Source organism: Crassostrea angulata, chromosome 3 (genome assembly GCF_025612915.1).
Source record: "Crassostrea angulata isolate pt1a10 chromosome 3, ASM2561291v2, whole genome shotgun sequence".
Taxonomy (NCBI): domain Eukaryota; kingdom Metazoa; phylum Mollusca; class Bivalvia; order Ostreida; family Ostreidae; genus Magallana; species Magallana angulata.
In genome coordinates, this window is record NC_069113.1 from 31,681,718 (window position 1) to 31,704,581 (window position 22,864).

The 22,864-nt window shown below is 31.8% G+C and overlaps 1 protein-coding gene across 1 annotated transcript; it reads right to left on the bottom strand.

Moving 5' to 3' along the window:
• Positions 1-2,013: 2,013 nt before the first annotated feature.
• LOC128177059 (uncharacterized) lies at positions 2,014-17,989 on the bottom strand. Its single transcript, XM_052843582.1, has 19 exons — positions 17,854-17,989; positions 17,705-17,735; positions 16,977-17,120; positions 15,658-15,900; positions 12,424-12,567; positions 11,834-12,079; positions 11,500-11,519; positions 9,374-9,428; positions 9,124-9,279; positions 8,416-8,483; positions 8,172-8,226; positions 7,928-8,083; positions 6,575-6,642; positions 6,355-6,409; positions 6,091-6,246; positions 5,628-5,873; positions 3,312-3,467; positions 2,604-2,849; positions 2,014-2,518 (listed from the first exon to the last, which is right to left on the bottom strand). Exons 1-19 carry the CDS (start codon positions 17,854-17,856, stop codon positions 2,484-2,486), a joined length of 2,283 nt encoding a protein of 760 aa, XP_052699542.1. The 5' UTR covers positions 17,857-17,989; the 3' UTR covers positions 2,014-2,483.
• Positions 17,990-22,864: the final 4,875 nt, after the last annotated feature.

Below are 22,864 nucleotides of genomic sequence, written 5' to 3' on the forward strand. Positions count from 1 at the left end.
TACAGATTTGATAAAGTGTGTACCTTGTGTTTAGTTTTGTTGCATTTCACAGTAAGACAGCGCTGAAATAGTTGGTCTTGTTTTCCGAATCGTGTTCGTTACAGGTGTTGACAAATATTAACAGTTGGAACAATTTAGGTCTGCTCCGTGTTTGAACTGATATGGTCAACTATAATAGCCAACTTATTGGTTCAAAAGTTAATGAATACAAAATCTATACAAACGATTTATTATAGGATTGACTCTATGTTTTTTGTTTTGTTTTGTTTTTTTGTTAATCGAGAAATGAATCTAAAATACGCATCGTGAACTTTATAAAAGCTTTCATTAAAAAGTATGCGATGCGGGTTTAAGTTTCATTTCTCGATGAGCAAAAAAAAAATATATACTGCCAATATTTATGATTCAATGTTAACACAAATAATGTATATTCAAGCTAAGCTTATTGTAAATGAGAATAATGTCTATTCAGCCTCTTTTTCTTGCTTTTGTTGGAAAGGACTTTTTAATTCAAACTATAATCTACTGCTTCATACACTTCTGCACTAAACAAATTCTAAAAATTTACAAAATGAGCAATAAAACGAAACCGAAAGTGACGACGTAAAACAATTCAAAAATTAACTAAGTTAAAATCACATCTTGTGTTTTATTTCCCGAATTTGTCTGGGGGAAAAAAATATAAATATATATATATATATATATATATATATATATATATATATATATATATATATATATATATATATATATATCTTTCTTTTATTTTACTACATTATTTGAGTCGACGTAAGAATGGAAGTAACAACTATTAATTGATAATACGTCGTTGAAATACCTGGAGTTTGAGTTGAAGACGGCGAGTGTTTTACTTTTTCACGTGCAAGTTTATGAACAAATTCTGCTTCATATGGTTATGAAAATAGAGGGATATAATCAACCATAACAAACGGGGAAATGTGATTTTTCATGCTAGTTGTCACCAAAAATTAATAATGTATCTGCGCTCTTCCAATTAGTCAAATAAAAATACTGTAGATTTTACAATTTAAAACTGATTGAATTGAATAGGAAGCAATAAAACAAGCTTTCTTGTAGTAAAAATTCAATATCAAAATTCAAAAATAGCAATTCATCAGATTATACATAAATGTATTTCTTAGCATAAGCAGCCTATAGTATTAAACAAATAAGATACATGTACAACAGTTACTGTAACTTAAAGGTTGAAAATTTAAATTTCAATAGCTATTAATTAATACGTCTATCCACCGATTAATCTACATTAATGACCTTCTAGTACATTTGTACATATTGCAACAAGTATTAAAATAACACATTGACTTTCTTTAACAGTGATTGTTTGCACCATAAAGAGTGTGAAGAATTAAATTATTAGTCAAAGGAAATTATGAAGCAGCTTCTTTTTTTAATTTAAAGATTTTTAAAAAAAAGTTTCATGTAATTTAAGGTTTGTTTCATTGATTTAACATAATTTATCCTTTCCTGAAAAAGTGATGGACTGTATCAAAAGTCCAATAATAAATAATACTTTGTGTCGCTGGTCATTTAAAGTGTTCTACACACAATTTGCTGGCAAAACAACTACATTTTTAGTTTCCTCTACTAATTGGTTGTAAAGTGTGTCAAGAGAGACAACACAGTTACATTTATGTTAAAAAATCAAGCAAACATCTGGTTTATCTTTCTTAAGAACAAGATATTTTTGATGGCGAAATCTTTAATACATTGAATGACTGAATAAAAAAATGTTTTTCAAGGTTTTTGAATTTATTTTATATGATTCAAAATAAACGAAAAATATCAAAACTTATCAAACAACATCCTCAATTATTTTTGGTAAACATAAATTAAAAGCTACGTATTTTTTTTTTATAACATTTCACAGAAAAAGATTTCCAAAGAAAGTTCTAAAACGCGTTTTAAGAACATATATATATATATATATATATATATATATATATATATATATATATATATATATATATATATATAATACTTTAAGATAAATATACCTGATCTGTGCTTAGTCATTAAAGTTATCTCACAAATTAAATGTTTTCGCATTAAACAACATATCCTACTGTTTTGTCAAACAGATACTCATTATTAAATCAATAACAATAACACAAATATTTATATTTTACAAGTACATTGCATATCATTATTGCAAACAACTGACAATTTTGATTAAACTGTTTCTCCATTTGTATTTTAATTTTTAAAATCGTTAGCTTCTTTTTGGCATTCATATCTACTCAGTCTCACAAAATGGACTTCATTTCATACATTGATAGACCATTTTCATCATAAACATTGTCAAAATGAATTGAGATTTTTTATCTCACAAATAAAATAGTACAAATTGAAGAAATTGTTAATTAAAGAAATACAACAGCTGCTCTTTGAAAGACATATAGTAACATGTTAAATATTACGTAGATCCATGCAATGGTATGTTCCTATGATCCATGTGGATACATCATGTCAACATATTCTAAAAAAAAAAACAAGTATCAATTACAATTACATTTATCAAAATAATCGAAAGTTTCTATTAATTTCACCAAAAAAATGCTTACCATCGTAATCTATTTTTCCGTCCCCGTTTTTGTCTGCTTTTTTCATCATTTCATCAACTTCCTTCTCTGTCAGTTTTTCACCCATCTTTGTCAGAACTTTTTGTAATTCTTCTCTAGATATAAAGCCATCCCCGTTCAAGTCAAAGACTTGGAAGGCTTTCTTTAAATCTGATTTGACTTCATCTGGCTTTTTGTAAGATTTCTTTAAGAATGCCATGAATTCATCAAACTCTATCATTCCATTTCCTTGAAATAAAAAAAGAATATTGTAACAACATTTAAATTCCATTAAAAACTTATTCTAAATGGAACTTAAGAGTAAAAAGTTATTTAAAGATTTTTTTCCCGGGGGTGGGGGGGCTGACGCAACAAAGCATTAAAGTACAATGTCAATATTAGTATATGTTGCTTATATGTATAGGTACACCATCTACAGGTCTACTCAAAACATTTAAATCCACAAATTTAAAGCCTTATCTTAAATCTTAGTCAGGTCGAACAAAGTATTAAAACATGTGTAGTAGGGAATAAAATCATTCCCCTCAAAGAGTATTTAATCTCTTTTCTTTATATAGTCCACTGGTATCTATGCACATGCCTTTTAATACACAAGTGTACGTGCACTTAATTGAGACAACAAATCTTATACAAATTCTGAGCGATATTGAATTATTGACCTTTTTTTCAAAATGCGCTATCTTTACCTACCGTTTTTGTCGATTTCATTTATCATGTCTAAAATTTCCTTTGCTGTCGGATTCAGACCAAGCAAACGCAATGCTGTTCCCAGTTCCTGGGCGCTTATTTCCCCACTGCTGTCCTTGTCAAATTCATCAAAGACACTCTTTGCTTCTGCAATCAAGGCTGCGCCAAACAAAAAAGAAATAATAACTTTAAAGATTTGTAAAATTCAGTTTACCATGCTAACTTACAAAGAACATGTAAACACATAGGGTCAAAACCTGTAGCTGATTGGTGCGAAGAAATATCTGACAGATCCAGCGACATTTTTGAATCCTGAAAATACAATCAGTATATCTACTGCAGAGTTTGCATTTTTAGTGAGTTCAGTGTTAAATTAAAGTTTATTTTTGAAAACTAATGCTTTAACGTTTGTTAAATTGAAAGTTATGAACATAACCAAATACTTACAGTTCTATTCTTAGAATCCTCATTAAACTTTCAAAGTTAACGCGTCCGGTCGAGTTGTTTAGTCTATATAAATTGCATAGAAAACGTCGGTTCCTTCATCATTTAACTTTTTTTTACACACAACCTGCTATCATTTACTAGTATATAATGCCTACCAGCTCTATTATGAGCAATTGTTTTCCTTATCAATTTGTGTTATGGATTGAAAGAACGATAAATATTAGGACTGCTCTACTTTGGCGTATTTAAAAGCCGGGAAATATGTAGTCTACTTTAAATCTCCCATGTTTAAAGTTCCTTACATCGTTACTAAAGTCAGTGTGATCGCATTGATCGTGAAGTCTAATTACACGTGTTTTCGCGACATTTGAATGTGAAAAATATGTCAAACGCATTTTAATTGAATAATGAATCATTTTTACACAAGGATGTGCTTTGAAAAAGTTTTTATCGATTAAAATTAATTTGTCAATATGATCAATTCAACTATAGTAATGAATTAGACATGTGACAGTAATACATAAATAAACTCAATGACACGATTTAACATCATTAAACATTGCGATTTTTTATATTGAAGCATATCCGAAAATTTGAAGCAAGTGTGACAAATCACTATGATAGGTAAAATATAGCGTTTTGTTTTGACTTGCAATTTAATTTACGTTATTTTTCGGGAATTGCCATTGCCAATCATTATAGATCCAAGTATCGAAAAAACATCTTGCTGAACAAAGGTTGATCTTATTCTTCCTTAAATAATTGAGCATCAATTTTAAGGATTTAAGCGACAAATCTCACATTTATTTGTTACGAAAAGCTGAGAAGCAAATATTTTAAACGAATTTACGTAACCAAAATATTCTTATGACATGAACACATATCAATTTAAGGCGTCCAAAAATCTACAAACCAAACATCATTCATTTACAGATAACACTACTCAAATCATTTACTTCGCAATCTTATCATAATCATTTATTCATATTTTGATGCAATATAAACTTCTATAAATCATATACAACATAAAAGAACTTGATTAAAGGTCTAATTATATATTATTAGAGTTGATGATTATCAACAAGTCAGGCGGTTGGTGAGACTGTACTTTGACATTTAAATGTGACGTCATCAAAATGGTTATATATCATACTTAGTATGCCCGAATCTCTTCTTGGAATGATACGTTTGAATTTTTTCTATCCTTTTGGATACATAGTATCTACATATTCTGAAAACCAAAAATGGGAGTTAGAGAAAACATTCTGGAAATACTCAACCAAAAGCAGCTATCAAGAAACAAGAATGCAACAAACCATATAACTTAATATTTGTTTTAACGTTACAATGACTTTGATTTAAAAACTTGAATGAATTTAACAGAATTCTATGAACATATCAGTTGAAGGTATCATAAGTGATACTTTAATCATAATTATTATTATAAATATTTATATAAAAATGTCAGTTCAGGGTAAAATATATGGTCATTTATTTAAATCAAAATAAATTTAATGGAATTACTAGTGTATGAAAACCATCCGTTGATGTTTTTTCTATGCACGCTGTTAGAAGTAGCGTAGATAATTACTTACAGTAACATTTTATACCAAAATGTAGAATTCCAGGACATACTAAAAAAACTTTTAGAACTTTAATCCCAGTTACCGAAATATCTGACGATAAAATTGTAGCTTCCTCATTTCAGGTATAATAAAAGTTTCAGAATAGATAGATAGATAGATAGATAGATAGATAGATAGATAGATAGATAGATAGATAGATAGATAGATAGATAGTAGGATAGGTTAGATTAGATTAATTAAAACAATGAAAATATTGTTTTCTATAAGACTTTAAAACATCGCTTACCTTCGTAATCTATTTTTCCGTCCCCATTTTTATCTGCCTTTTCCATCATTTCATCAACTTCCTTCTCTGTCAGTTTTTCGCCCATTTTTGTCAAAACTGATTGTAGCTCGGCTCTGGATATGAAACCATCGTTGTTAAGATCAAAGACTTGAAATGCTTTCTTTAATTCCATCTTCACCTCGTCCGGCTCTTTGTAAGACCGTTTAAGGAACGCCAAGAATTCATCAAAATCTATCATTCCATCTCCTATATATAGAGTATTTATGAATTTATCTATCTAAAATTAAATGCAATCATATTTCCCGTATTCTTTAAATTAAAAACGTTTTATAAACCTGTAACACCTCAACCATACAGCTCAGTTAAATAATGAGGATTAAAAAAAACCCCGAACACTTGAATCCTTGATAATTTATAAAACAATTAAAAAAATATATAGGTAAGTTTAAAGTTGAAAACGCACCATTTTGGTCAATTTCGTTTATCATGTTTTGCACTTCTTTCATCGTTGGATTCAGACCAAGCATGCGCAATGCCGTACCCAGCTCTTGTGCACTTATTACCCCGTTTTTGTCCTTGTCGAATTCACGAAAAACACTCTTAGCTTCAACGACCAAAGCTACAAAACATATGATTTGGAATCGAAGTGCAAATAAAAAAAAATCATATAAACGTTATTACAATAAAGATGGTAACAGCGAAATTAAGAAAGAATAGGATAAAATACCTTTGGCATTTTTGGATGAACAAATGTTTGACAAATCCATTGGCATACTTGATTCCTGGAAGTACAATAGCAATATGTATGATAAAAGTAAGTTTTAGATGTGTTCATATTTACAGAATAATTGTATTCATGATATTTAATGAGTATTAACTGATTTCTTAAAAATATAATTCATTTCATATATTATAGCATACTTGAGAAACATTTCTATATCATTTACTTTATCTAGATTTCTGTGAGATCGTCTGAGGAAACCCAGGAATTCGTCAAACTTTATCAATCCATCTCCTTTTAAATGAATAAGAATTATCATTTTGAAAATGTTATCTTAAGATAAATTCGGTTCTTTTTGCCGGTAGTAAACCTTTTGAACAGTTGCAAATATTACCACAAAAGTCATTCAAAGTTTTGTTAGATGTGCATCATTGCTTGTATACTACTTTAATCATTTGACAAGGCTTTGCTTTTTTAAGCTGCAAACAAACTTAAATTTTGCAAGAAAAATTTGTTTGAGAGGTTTAATCATGAACAAAAACATGTCATTACATGTAGTTATAATTGTTATCGTTCGGTAAATGAATAATCACTCAACATAACTATAATATATAATATCGTATATAGAATTTCATATAGCACTTGAATTATTTCAACTATCCAGTCACATAAATGGCCATAACGCAAATGCATTATATGTACACGTGCACTAGAATGATTATACTTTCTGACCTGCCAAATTAAAACAAAACTTCTGGGGTTTGAAAAATTACACGGTCAGGAAATATGAGGACACCTAAACATAAATGTGCGTTATATGTATATCCTTGTCTACTTTTTAGGCATATGGAACGCAAAATGAGGGAATATTATTACTATGGATGTATGGAATTGGATTGTACAGTATTGAAGAAACGGCTCAAGATAATTGACAACAAAATCTTTTTGGCAATAAATTCACTATTGATCATATGATACTAAATGTGAAATTGATTTTATTGGTACATAGTGTATGTTGGCATTCATATCTATATTTAAATGCACAAGAATCACTATTGGTCACAAAACTATAAGTATTTCAATGGAATAATCGGTAGTTTATATCATCGGATGTTAATGTTATGCTAAAGCACTAACGTATATGCAATAAACAAGATAAATAAAATACATCGCACAGTTTTGTTGATTTCCCAAATAGCAAGACATGAGTAAGCTTTACTTTTAGCAACCGCATTGTATTTCCGATTTATATTCTTACGCATAGGTAAAGAAAAGCGTAATTTGATTCATTATGTATGTCACTGTATGAATGTTCTACTTTCTGAGTTCAAGGCAAACGCATTCGAATAACGTTCTAGTAATCTACATGTAATCAAAGACTTACATGAGGACGTCGTTGCATAGTAAATGATATAGTGCAAGGCACAATGTGTGCGCACTTAGTAAAATTTGCCGGAAGCCTTATATGGACATAGCTGTGAAAGACCGAAGCCGATTAAAAAATAGTATTTGCAATAAACGTTTCAGCACATTATTCTTCCTTTTGAGTTAACCCTTTTAATTTCATTTCCAAACGCACCTTTTTTGTCAATTCCAATCATCATGGTCTGTACTTCCTCCCTCGTAGGACTCAGTCCAAGCAAACGCAGTGCTGTACCTAACTCCTGAACACTAATTTCTCCGTTTTTGTCTTGATCAATTTTATCAAAGGCACTTTTTGCTTCTATGATCAATGCTTCAAGAAACAAATATTGTACAAAAATTAACATTAGTCTGACTCAATATATCCTAAGGCGAAATGGTGAAGTAAGAGCAGAAAATACCATTGGTTGATTGGGTTGAAACATAATCTGACAGGGCCATCTTTGCTTTCGAATCCTAAAAGCACAATTGGTTTGTATATGTTTTAGATTTATCATAACAAGCTGATTACACTTATTCAGGACGGTTAAATATCGACAACTTTACAAATGTATCGTTAATACGGTTTGAAGACTTTTTGGCATTATAATAGTAAAAAACATTACTTTTTAAATTCAATTTGTATTTTTTTAAATAAAATGTTACTTCGCCTTTCTTCTTATAAGACCCTTTGAGAAATGCCAGAAATTCGCCAAACTCTATCGTTCCATTTCCTTAAATAAATACATAAAAAAAATACTGTAGTATAAAAATCATATAACATGTGTGTATTGATAGTATTTAAAATTTCCACGTTGATTGTTATAATTGTTTATTCGTAATCTGCACTACGTATAATTGGCGATTTTTCCCGAATTTAGCACAATGCCAATTTCATTACCATTTAGTATTAATGCTAAAGGAATGTTGGTCATATTAACTATTTGGTAAAAAAGTACTAGCCTTTGCATTTGTAAAAGAAATAAAGAATCTGAAGAAAAAATAATCGTGTTCAAAGAGCGTTTTATTGCCCAAAATGACGAAAAAATGTTATCAGAGTTCTTATTTTGAGTCGTAAGAGCCGTTTTACGTTTTTCTACCAGCTAGTTCAAGCTACCTGCGAGAGCAAAAATATTTGTGTGTTTTTATTTATGAATAATATTAATTCATTGCTAAAAAACATCGGAAGTCAAACGAGTACCCTGGCAACTGGATCATTTGCATGTTTTTCATTCATATGTTCATAAACTGATAATAAATCCATTTATTGACATATATATATCCTAAAGTATTGAAAGGGAAATGCGTACCTCAAAGTGTTACAAAATGACATGAAGATAATATTGACGAATTTATTCTACTTTTAAAACGCACCATTTTTGTCAATTTTCTTTATCACGTTTTGCAATTCCTTCATCGTTGGATTCAGACCAAGCATGCGCACTGCTGTACCCAACTCCTGGGCACTTATTTTTCCACTTTTATCTTTGTCAAATTCATCAAAAACATTCCTTGCTTCCAAATCCAAAGCTGCAAAAAAAATGGATTATTTGGTATGTATTAAATAAAATAACAAAGCATCTTAACTTTGGAATGGTAAAAGAAAACGTGAAAGAAGAAATACCGTTGGCTGATTGTGGTGAAAAAATGGCTGACAGATCCATCGCCATTCTTGAATCCTGAAAGTGCAAGCAAGTAAATGTATCTTACATATCAACCGTAGCGTGGTGTTTACATATGTAGTAATTCTTATCTGCGTTGATTTAGTTTTGTCAAAAACGAAAGTTCATTTTTCAATTCGCCCCAAACATCATATAAACCCTAAGAGTTAAAATTTTCAGTTTAATTAACTCTTAATCAAAGATACATCATACATAAAAATCCTTTAGTTTTACACATGCATGGAACTCGTAAATGTCGTAGTTTCATACTTACCAGTACTACTGTGCACTCCGTATCAATTCCATGTCAATTTACATGAATCCCTTTAAGAACGGATAATTTCTGTCAATTTTTCCATGGTTCTATAAAACCAGGAACAAAATTATGCTTTTCAAATCATTTAAAATCCTTTAAATTGCTTTGATATGCAATGTGTACTGTGCCCAAGGACGCTTAATCTCTCTCTATGTGTAACGTACATGTATTCAATAGCAAAGATAAAGTAAAATAAAAAACTCTGCTTCAATATTGATCGTGTGAACAAGTGTTTTGTTCATATTAAAGGTTTTTGAAAGGTTTGCAAGCAATATGTGTTCTATCCAAGCTCTTAAATGTTAGGCTTTACTTTTTAAAACGTATTGATTTATAACAGTATCCAATTCAATATCTCCTAACAATAAGAACCGCTTATGTGCCAACATTCGACCGTTAGTGTCGGTGAATGCCGTGTGTACATTAATCAGCCAATCGACTTGAACAGACAGCGATCATTTGGAAGCCAGTAAAAGGTTTGGAATGAAAAAAATCAGTTCATGAGTTGGGGTTTTTTTGCTTCTTTGTTTTGGTTGTACCAACCATCTGAACTTTGAAAAATTCTTCATTTGCTGATGCATTTGACAAAATATATCAAAATATATCTTAATATATATGATTTGATATGGCGTGTTATTTGATTTCATATGTATTAACTTAACCTCTCATTGTATTGAGTTAAAGGAAATGTGTGTTTCTGAATCTATTTATCCAAAGCTCACCGTGGTATATAAATGCATCTAAGATTTCGGTATAGTGCTACAAACACTAAAACTCAAAAAGAAATTCTTTGTCTATAATAGAAAGTTATCTAGAAAAAATGAGGTGGAAAATATATGTATATGTATAAAAAAAAATCTTACTTTCATTTGAATCATAAGTATTTCATTGACCTGTATGAAATAGTTGGCAATATCATCTTTTTAATCATAATTATAATGATATGTATGATAAATAATGTAATATGGTACGATATAAGTAATATATAATTTATATACAGATGCATTATACAAAATGGCCTCGGTGTAGTGGCGGTTTTTTTTTCTTTGTTTGGTCAAAGTCATATTGATTCAAGATTATTTAAAAAACAAAACAGACAATAATTGATTTTTATATCCTTTTTATTCACAAACATATTTAGAAATGTATGTATATTAATTCAAAAACATTTCAAAAGCAATTTAAAAACTTAAAACAAAAATTCTAACAGTTCTTGAAGATGAGTTCTTAATTCGTTATAGTGTGGGTGAAGTTTATTAAAAGGTAACAATTGTTATACTAGTCCATATATACATGTACATACAAATATATTACAACGAGTGACATGCATGAAGTAAATTGGAAGTGTAAAAAAAGATTTTAAGGAATCTGTTACACATTACTGCTATGCATTTAAAATTAAATTAATGTTTACTTTCATAATTATGACTTGATCCAATTGAGAAACCATTTTGTCCCATCAATGCTTAAAACACCCAATGAATGGCCAGATGCAAACAAATTCACTAAATGATCAATCATTTAAAATACCCATATATGTAATGTTTTAAAAAATAGACCATATGATAAATCATTTCATAATCGACGAAGTTAAAATTGATTGCAATTTGCAAAATTGCTATCCATCTATTCGGTCGATTGACACATCATGTTGACATATTCTGAAAGAAAAACAGTGAAATTATGGCACTTAAAAAGTCATTTCAGTTCTGTCTGAAAACAATGGACTATAAATTCAGTTGTGTTAACATTATAAATATTGGTTAAAGTTTTTACTAATGAAAAAGTCAATCCACCTAAAAATAAATTATTAAATTTTCATTTTACCATTTTTCATTCTTTTTCACTGTACAACCAACTCTGAATATATTCTCGTATATTTAAAATCACATTAAACTGTAATTTTAATGTTATTTTATCCAGATTTTTAAAAATATTGTTGTCCGCTGCCCAAACCTATTTTATTGTTAACACCATATTTGATCATATTTGATACGCTGACATTTTTTTATTGATTTAAATAAATGATCATTGCATTTTTTTAAAATGGAATTCATGATCTTTTTATTGGATAAGGTTAGAAAGTCAAGCAGACATAAATATTTTTTACCTTCATAATCAATTCTCCCGTCTCCGTTGCTGTCGGCTACTCGGACCATTTCATCAAATTCCTTCTCAGAGAGTTTCTCACCCATTTTTGTCAGCACTTCCTTAAGTTCCTCTCGAGAAATGAAACCGTCTCTATTTGCATCAAATACCTTGAATGCCTCTGTGAGATTGCACCTTATTTCATCGGGATCTTTATAAGTGTGTTTTACATATCGTAGAAATTCGTCAAAATCTAATTTTCGGTTTCCTGCAAAAAGAATTAAATTAAATAATGAAAATAACAAAATTTTGTCTATAACTTTTGTACACTAGCTGTATATAGTGCAATATTCTTCAAAGGAGACAAACATCATGATTCATGCATATTTAGAGATTACACATTTCATTTCATTGCATTCATTATCACAATCAATGGAATAAACCTAATAGAAAAATTATACTAATTTTTATATACCATACTCTGTCAAATGCATATCAGATCATACCTACTTCCATTAAATAGTTAAATATTTGTTTTACTTAGGTTTTTAAACTTATTATATTTCTGGCAGATATGAAAGTTTTCAATACAAAGAAATATAGTTCCATTACCATCACTGTCAACTTCGCCGATCATCGATTGAATTTCTTTGAGGGAGGGGTTTAAGCCTACTCTCCTGAGGGCTGTCGCCAGCTCTGACTCATCAATAAAACCGTTCCCGTCTCTGTCCAGATCACGAAACACTTCCTCAGCTTCTAATAAAGCAGAGAAAAGAAACCATTCAACGGATCTACAAATGAATATTATTTTCAGTGTAATCCTTTTCTTTTCTTTTTTATAAAAAGACGATTGTTCAACGCTGTTTTGTGAAAAATAGGATCATCAATTCTTTAAAAGAATACACATACAGTGAGAAAGGTATTCTCAAGAGAACATTTGTAAGTTACAACTTTTAGAACCCACAAAACCTTTTTTTAAACGAAAAATGAAAATGGTCGAAATATTTTTCCAGTGAATTATAGATAGAAAACTATTCTGCCCAAATGCCCTTATGTTTTTCTTTAACGGGGACCAAATTTGCAATTTCATTTTAAATCTTCAGTGTGTACATGTATATATGCCATGCTGAAAATTAGCATCGTTATCATTTGACATCAGGGACGACCCAATGGAGTAGTAATATTGCGACAAATATACTAAAAGTCTTATAGCTATAGGTCGAGAGGAAAATCAAATCCATCGGAAAAAAATCCCTTACCTTGTTGTTTTTCAATGTTCAAGCTCATTATATCCTATGGACACCACATATACCGACTTTTAACTTTGAAAATCTCTTCCAGCGAATTCAGAGCCTGCTGAAATATTTATTTCCATGTAAAGGATGTATCCAAAACAAATGTTGTTGAGTTAAAAATACACATATCCTCAATCATTACGAGTACTTACCACTTTATTGTTTGCACAATGTATTGAACCTGTCTGTTTTTTATCATGCTGGTCTTATATTATCGGATGGCTTCATGTTCCGCAAACAAACGAATTTTATTGTGGTGACGTCACTAACAACAGGCCCATGTTAGCAAACTAATCCCTTGAGTTTGGGATTTAAATTTTCGCTCGACCTTTTTTATCCATTTACCTGGGTGTCTTTTCATTAGTGAAATGTATACACTTTTAAATTGACTAAATATCGGAAACGTAATAAAAAGCATAGATGTACTTGCATATACACTGTAAGACATTGAACCGGCTTTTTAAACAAATTTATTGCTATCACAATTCATATTGATAATGTTTATCATGGACAGAGTACAGTGTCAAGCAATAGAAACACGGGCATTTACATTGGATTAGGTATTTAATTCCGATTTAGAAAATATTAGGTATTTTTAGCTCGATGCAGTTATATTCCTGCCATATATGTATTTACACGATTATGTAAAAATCGAACCCATTTTGCACTGAACTTTTCTTTAACCATAAGAAGATACTATTTCCTCTAGCATATCAATTTTTAAATTTAAATGCGGTGCATCGCCTGTCACTTGATAAAAGCAGTTACATACTATACTGTCTTTCATTTGGCATCTAGTGAAATTTCAGGATACTAGGTCTTCAGTTAAAAATACAACGAACAAGGGTGGTGATAATTATAGATATTCGTACTAACAAAAATACATGTATTTGCGATGTTGTAAAATTTAAACTCTAATTTAAGTCGTTTGAATTTGAAGTTAAAATAATTTGACAAAGGTATATTGTAGAAACAAAAGTAGTACAAATATTTTTTATAGCTGTTTAATTTGTGCCAATGAATATCAAGAATTTTTTTTATTTTCTTACAATGTAAGATATTTAAACGGACAAGGAAGCTTTCACTAAAGTTACATGTAATTGTTTAAGAATTTAAAAAGGTCCTAGTATATCAATTGTACTTGTGCTCAAGAGTATATGGTGTAAATGAAAATGAAATGAAAACTAACAGAAGCTGCTGCAAATAAAAACCAAACAATACAAAGATTTTTTTTTATTGTTATAGCATGAACAAGGTACATGCATCTGATCGGTTCGAACAATTTATGCTATGCAACTTAAGATTCCGTTTATTCATTTGTAAAGTATTCACCTCTCGGACATCATTCTGCAGAACTCTGGAATTATAAAAAAAAAAAAGAACTCATTTAAATTAGTCCTAATAACGATAGCTTACTTACTACAGCTAAGACAAGTTCATGTTGGTCTTTTTTTAACAGTTAGACAATGAAAATTTACTAGCATTCCTATTTCAATCAGGCACGTAGCATCGTTTTTGGAAGTGGGGGGGGGGGGGGGGGAGACTCGTCCGAAAATTCTTGACGAAAATAAAAAAGAGGAAAATTTACAAAATTATAAAATATGAAGAAAAGGGGGTATATCGTTACTTCAGTTTCAATGTTGAATTCCTCATTTTCATTTCAATTTATTACATTCTCCAAAATAAGTAGAGGGCAATCTCCATGATACTTCAATTTTTCCTATGTAAATTATGGAAAAAATGTATATAAATTTAAGAAGAAAATGCCTGATGCAAAAGTGGGGGCCCTTGTGATGTGTCAAGCAAATGTAGAAATTACTTTTCATTTCTAATGTCATACCTGCAATGCATGTAGCCTTCACAAGCGATTGTGACTCGTGGTATTTTTGTGTCCAAATTTTTGCTTGAAATTTGACGTGTAAAATGTAATAACATTAATTTGCCGTAAAGTACATGTATATTATGCTCTTTAACCCACGGTCGTAGTGCACCTCTTCTGGAGTTGAGGCAAAATGTACATGTTTTGCAGTATAAGACTATGATTATCGTTTCGAACAAGAAACTGGAGAGTAGTTCTAGAAAAAAGCAATATAATAACCTTGAGAAAAAACATTTCTGCAATGCTAGCTATCTAATATCCGTATGAAACATTGCACTTTTCAAGTTTACTGAATCATGTTATGAATTATCCGTATATTAAAAACTTTTTAAAATATTTTGAGGGAATACATAGTGGAAAAGTGAGATTCAGATCAAAAGTGAGCTCGTCTCACTTTTATGGCTCTTGGGCCAAGTTCTCTTAACTCTGACATAAAAAAGACTTCTTCTTTTTTTAAAAATTGTTCATTTTCCTCTAATGCGCTACGTCCATGAATTACATGTATAGATACATTTATAAATAAATATCAACATGAATTTCGCGTGAAGATCAGGACGTGATTTGAATGCCCACTCTACATGAACTTCGTGTGTGCATATAATGAAAATGTTTTACTATGCTAAATTTAAATCTGATACAAGATCTTGAAATAAAGCATGTAGCATTCAGTACCTTCATAGTCGATTTTTCCGTCCCCGTCCGTGTCTATTGCCTTCATTAGTTCGTCTGCTTCCTCGGGTCGTATCTTCTGACCCGTTTCGGTTAAAATGTTCCTTAACTCGGTCACTGTAATGCATCCATTATTGTCTTTATCAAACAGTTTGAACGCTTCACGAATTTCATCTTCTGTATTCGTCTTTTCCAATTTCTTTGCCATCATTAAAACGAATTCTTCAAAGTCGATGGAACCATTCCCTATAAAAGTGAAAAATTTTCATTTTTGTAATGCATATACCTATATACATGAACTTTTTAGCTGGATGTATCATTTAAAATTCAAAACAAAGATGCAGAAAACAGCGGTTAATCATTAGAATTTACATCTACCGAGTACAATTCCCTCTATTTTTTAAGGAAATTTATTGTTAATAAATATCTCTATAGAAACGTACAGGACTGAAATCTACACGCCCCGTTTATCGACTGGTCGAAACCTACAGCGACTGAAACTGACAGGATTAATATCTAATGCAACCAAAGAAAAAAATCACGGACTGCACGAAATACATGTTATCATGATAATTTTATACTCGATTTCCATTGGAGACGATTTTGCTGTTTCTTTTAGCTAAAACTTACTGATGCACGTATGCATTAACGGTAATTTAGTTACTAGTAATTCAATTTACTTTTCACAATCAATTACTAATTTGTTAAAAAAAATGTAAATATACCTAAAAAAAAATGCTTAATTTAATGATCACGTGTGTTGTGGGTTTTTTTCTGCAATGTCGCCACCTTCATGTTCCGCATGGATCACCAAAGAAAGCATTTTATTGTTTGAATATTTACATTTTTTCAATGTCTTTGTCTGTGATAACACTATAAATCAATATTGTAACAGATAGTCTAATACAGTCCATATGCATCAATAACTTTTTTATTTGTAGGTTCCGCACCATTGCTGAAAATTATTGAAACAAAAAAATGCTTTCTTTGCTGCAAATAAGTTTAAATTTACACAGGGTCGTTTTTTAAAGTGGTGGGGGGGGGGGGGGGGGGGACTAATCCCAAAAAAGGGAAAAGGTTACTTTCCAAAATCCTGGAAATCCTAATCCGTGAGGGGGGAGGCAGGTATACTTTTCACTTCAATATCACGGTTTGTTTCCTTAATTTTCAATTCAATTTTACCTGGTCATAGAATAAATTAAAGAAAAATCTTTGCTGCGCAAAAAGGTGGGGTGGGGGACAACCCCTCCCCCCTCCGATGCTACATGTACGTGCCTGCTACATAAATGAATTCTTCCGATAAAAAAGACGGACTCTCTTACCGTCTTCGTCTACACCCTTGAGCATGTTTTCTAGTTCAGCATCGGAGGGGTTCTGTCCCAATGACCTCATCACCATCGCCAGCTCATTGGTGGATATCGTCCCGTCCCCATCCTTGTCGAACAGGTTAAAGGTTTCCTTGAAATCTACAGGGAAAATATTAGATCAAAAAATAAGGTAGCTTTTACATTTTGACATATTCCTCTCCCTGTCTGTCTGTCCGTTCATCTCTCTCTCTCTCTCTCTCTCTCTCTCTCTCTCTCTCTCTCTCTCTCTCTCTCTCTCTCTCTGTGTATTCGTGTATACATATAATTTAAGAGGCTTTACTAAGTCTTTTAAGTCTTGCATGAAGCATGAATGAAGTAAACTGAAATAAACCTTTCCCTTTAAAAGGCTGAAAAGAAGGACAATTTCAAACAATACAAAGCCATACAAAGTTGCATCATTAGTTCATAGTATCATTTGATCGTATGTGAACCTGATGGCATGCAAAGGTCACCATTAGGTCAAAATCTATTTTACCTTGAGTCATTGAAGATGATTTCAACAGATGTTATAAGGTTTCTGTCCGCAAAAGTTGTGCATTTAAATTTATACTCTCATTCCTAATATATAATTATATATTTATATTATCGGGTTTTTTTCTGTTTATCATTTCACTATTGCAATAAACAACATGTACGTATAACAAGTTCATTTCAGAAGAATGTCTTAATTTAAAAATTCTTACCATTTTTAATTTCTGCCGATAATTGATCTACCTAGAAATACAAACGATGTAGAAATGAAGTGAATATCAATGATTCTGAGAAAACACTGCATATGGATAAACGCATTTTAAACAACATGCAATCAAATGAGTTCTCAACAGATGCTTACCATATTAAACGCATTTATACTGGCCTTCTTCCACCAAAACAAGATTTCGCAAGCTCATAAGAATATAGAAACTTAACAAAGGTTCCTTTTATCTGTGCTATTTAAATAGTCTTCTATAGGAGAATATATATCTTGAATGACACAAAATTCTATTTCTATTTAAATCTTAGCTTAAGTCCTTCGTTTCACCTGAAATGATACTTGTTGATTTCAAAATCCTCTCGCAGAGCGTCTGTTCACGTGTAAAAATATTTACAAATACGAGAGACCCACAACTGGTGGCTAGCTGTAATTGTTACATTTTCTGAGATTCTCAACTTTTTTTAAGTGGATTTTTAATTTGTAGGATCTATAAGTTAAATTCATGATATATTGTTTGATTAATTTATGAGAGTTTTTTTTAGGGAGGTGGTTCCTTTTTTTTTAGGGGGGGGGGGGGTGTCATAGCTGCTAAGTATACAGAATTTTAAAGCTCTATAATTGATCTTACAAAAGCGTGTAATATTATAGAAATCAATATGATTATTATATGAATTAATCTTATTATCATGGAGTGAAATTTGAGTAACTGTTATCTATTCATAAATATACCTTTCCCTTTGTACAAGACAATAATTCACTTCAGTTATAATTGCTTAATTACTTTATTAACTCTTACACCTCACCTTTGATTTAATTGACTCACTCATATTGAGGTTTTACTCTATGACATATGTCACTCGTGCTTAAGTGCTAATTTCTATTGTTTTCAATTCTTATTTATATTGTGTTATACACCATTGTCGACAGAGAGGGATTAGGGTATTTTACCCGGGACTGCTACATATACTTTGTAGCAGTTAGATCCTGCGTACCAGCAACCGAGCGAGTTTTCCAAGAGCATCAACAAACGCCGATAATACAACCCAAGAGCAATAGATTCAGCCGCCTTTTACGACCATATACCAACGTCGCTGCTTTTCGAGTTTTGGACATCCCAGGACTTGCACGGACATACTCTACGCCTGGATTCCATCCAGCATGTAACAAGAGCGGGATGACGTCATCCTACGAACACTTGTTCTCGTTCTGTGTGTTTCGTGTGTGGATTTCTTTGCCATTATGCTAATATGTTCTTTTAAGCGACCGATTTATTGCATTCGAATCCTAGGAATATTTTCCTGGTGTGGGGACCGACGACAAAGGTTCGTTTTAAATATGGTTCAGCCCAGAATGCCGTGTTGCAGTTGTGGATCTCCGCAATGTAGAACACATTTTGCATATTCCGGCCAAGACCTAAGCAAACGACGCTGAGATACAGACCGCACATTCCCTACAAATCATTCCGATGATTTTTAGACGAGGACGTCTCATTTTTCGAAGCGCGAGGGAATTATCATGGAGTGAAATTTGAGTAACTGTTATCTATTCATAAATATACCTTTCCCTTTGTACAAGACAATAATTCACTTCAGTTATAATTGCTTAATTACTTTATTAACTCTTACACCTCACCTTTGATTTAATTGACTCACTCATATTGAGGTTTTACTCTATGACATATGTCACTCGTGCTTAAGTGCTAATTTCTATTGTTTTCAATTCTTATTTATATTGTGTTATACACCATTGTCGACAGAGAGGGATTAGGTTTCGGATTGTTCGGGTGTAGTTTTTGGATTCCCAGAAATCACCCATACCGACCTAAAGTTCAAATAAAGTGTTTTTTTTACCATCTAAAGCATTTCAGTTTTATTGTCGCCGGATATATAGAAACACCATATTTTCCCCGGTGATATTATTACAAAGATTTTTCAGTTACAAATCTTTAACCGTACTACATGTATACCAGCCAATTAAGTGTAAACATCCTTTATCATTTGAAGTTTGATACTAGTATCAAAATATACCACCACGAAACCATTTTCAAAGGGAATCAATAATAAATATACATTGGCGTATGTAACTAAGTGAACTTTGCATGCATGCTGGCGCGCGTAATTTGCACGTGCAATGAAAGGCTTGGTGAGAAATGATATATCAGGGCTCTCAAAATAGTTACATTTTTACTTTGAAGCTGTTGAGTAATAAAAGAATGATATCTCTTTGTTGAATAACCTCGTCTGTTCGCATTTCAAAATCGGTTAAAACTCATATTTAACAACAACAAAAATAAACCAAAAACATCGGTTATTAATGTTTGTGTTGTGTTAAAATTTACGGACTTGGTAATTGCAAATACACCATAATCAAAGTTATATTATACATCAAAATAAGAGGACATTTACCTAGTAAATCCAACATCTATAATTATGATATGACATTAATTTGAATGCCTACATTGTGTAACAGCCACGAGTTGCGCTCATAATGTGATTGCATTTCCCCATGTATTAAGAGTATCTATTGAAAATGTAGTATGAAATTTTTTATTACAAATACCATTTTGTGTACAATAATTGGTGCATATCATACACGCATGTAGCATCCGGGGGTCCAGCCCTCCTTCCCCCCAACGTTTTTCTTTAGCAGCAGACATTTTTCTTTTTCATATAAAAATTGAAATATCATGGAGACCCCCCCCCCCCCCTTTCGCGTTTTCGGGACTATGTAATAAATGGAGGTTAAAATAAGGAATTGAAATTGAAGTTACAGAGAATACCCCTTCCTCCTTAGAATTTTCATGATTGGACATATTACCCATTTTCCCATTATTTTTCTTTACTTTTTTACTGCTTGTGAAGATTATTTGAAGGAGACTGCTCCCCCCCCCCCCACACACACACACATTCTACGTGCCTGTCATTATATCACTGAGGAACAAAAAGAAATAATCTAAAACTTGGTTTGGTTGATGTAACACCCGATCCTTCTAACAAAGGTTGGAAGAAAATTTGCAACCATATGATACATATAGAATGCTGTTGCCCTTTTCACAAAAAAGCATTAGTTTTTTTTGTGAAAAGGGCTACTGGATATTTCCATTTCCTTCGCATGATACTATTACACGAACCAAAAACCAAACCAACGTTGTTCAAAACATAAGAGCATCAAACATACATATAGACATGCTGTTTAAAATCGTAATCAAATAGTTTGAAATTTAAGTGTTTGTGTAGTTTTGTTCTGTTTGTGACCGAGAAAAACTAAATTCGAGACACAGAAATGTATACGGTACATGCCTGCATGCCCGTATTAGTCTGAAAACGTTGCCGTCTGTATATAAGTCGATGTAAATCAGCCCCAGTGACTATTCGGTCTCTGGTGTATGGCAATAGTTTTACCACATAGTATACACATAAAACTTGTGTCTGAGTTTGACGACATTATACTAGGTGTGGTACAAGACTCCAGCGACCCGCCAGGCCCGGGCAGGGCTGGGTTTACGCCCTCGGCCCGGGCGAAAATACGTGCCCTGAATAGTCCGGAGGTTCTTCCGCATAAGCTGGTGGCTTTTTGAGGACTGGTTTTAGTTCTAAGGGGAATAAGTCACATTTTATACCTTCTTTGTCAGATAGAAGAAAAGAAAATTTGTTTTCCAACAGCAGCTAAATTGAAATTCCACGTTAGGATATCCATACGCAGAGATATGGATCTGGTAGCAGGTCACAACAATGAAAGCCGGAGTACGCACAAGTGAAGTACGTTGAAATGGTTACGATCACGGATTTTGTTTATCATTGGAGAATGAGCACATGGATCCAAATCAATCGCCGCTATGCAGAGACTTTGATTGAAGGCAAATTGTGAATCTGAATCAGTTGCAACAAACTGCGCAGTGTACATTGACGCTTTTTGTTATAGCCCTTCTAGCTTCAGCTTGTTTAGTTACGTTTTTAATTAAATTTTCATATTTATTTGCACTCTTTTTTCTTTGAAAAGATTTTTTGTTTAGATTTTTTGCTTTCGTAGTTTTGTTTGCTTTATGAAAGTGTTTTATTTTGCAGATCAATATTTATGTAGAAGTTAATTCAATGTGCTTAATAGCTTGTTAATGTACTATGCCTGTATTGTGCTTTTTTATATCTAATTTGACTACATTTATTTTTATCATACTACTTTTTTCAGTTTTGTTTAATTTTTTCTAAATTTAAGATTTATTGTTTATTCCATGTTTCATCAAAATGAAAGCACTTATTTTTGTTACTGGTAAACTTATATTATACTGTGAAATGTACAAAAGGAATGTCGCTTTGTGCTATCTGGACAAAAGACTTTAGAGATTGGACGAAATCTTAGAATGGAATTTGCGGAGGGCGAAGGAATTTGGAGCACTTCTAAAAAAACGGAACAAATTTCATATTAATGCAGCACTAACAATTTCCAATTCAAGGGAAATACAGGATTGCTAGCATCCAAGCACATGTGGACTGTATATTAGTGCCAGTTGTCAGTAAATAAGAAAGACGATAAATAAATAGAAAACTAGAATGTTTTTGTCTTATTGCTTTTGCTCTATTTCAAGAGTTACTTGTATTTATGTAATGATTTGCTTGTATATTTGTTTTTGTTTTCATTTTTTATTTGGTTGCTTTTCTTCTCGGCGGTGTTTGCTATTGATAATAAACAGTGTAGCACTTTTCAAGTTGGTTTTTTTTTCCTTCCGTTTTAAATTTCGATCAAACTGAAAGGATGGATTTTGTAGACTAACAGAGAAAGAGAGAGAGAGAGAGAGAGAGAGAGAGAGAGAGAGAGAGGGGGGGGGGGGTTCCTCAACAACTAGTGGATTTAGCTGCCAGGAATTAATCGGCAAAGAAATTGCAGTGCAGGGGTACTTACATACTTATAATTTCTCCAAAAGGTTTCATATCAACAAGTGGAACGATAATTATTAAAGAGCCCCTTATAACATCCGCCATCAAATTTTGAGAGAGAGAGAGAGAGAGAGAGAGAGAGAGAGAGAGAGAGAGAGAGAGAGAGAGAGAGAGAGAGAGAGAGAGAGAGAGAGAGAGAGAGAAATATAACTTAAAAATAACTATAACGTGCATCTGAATTTATTTGCCCTTCTGATTGGTTATTACAGTATGAGTCC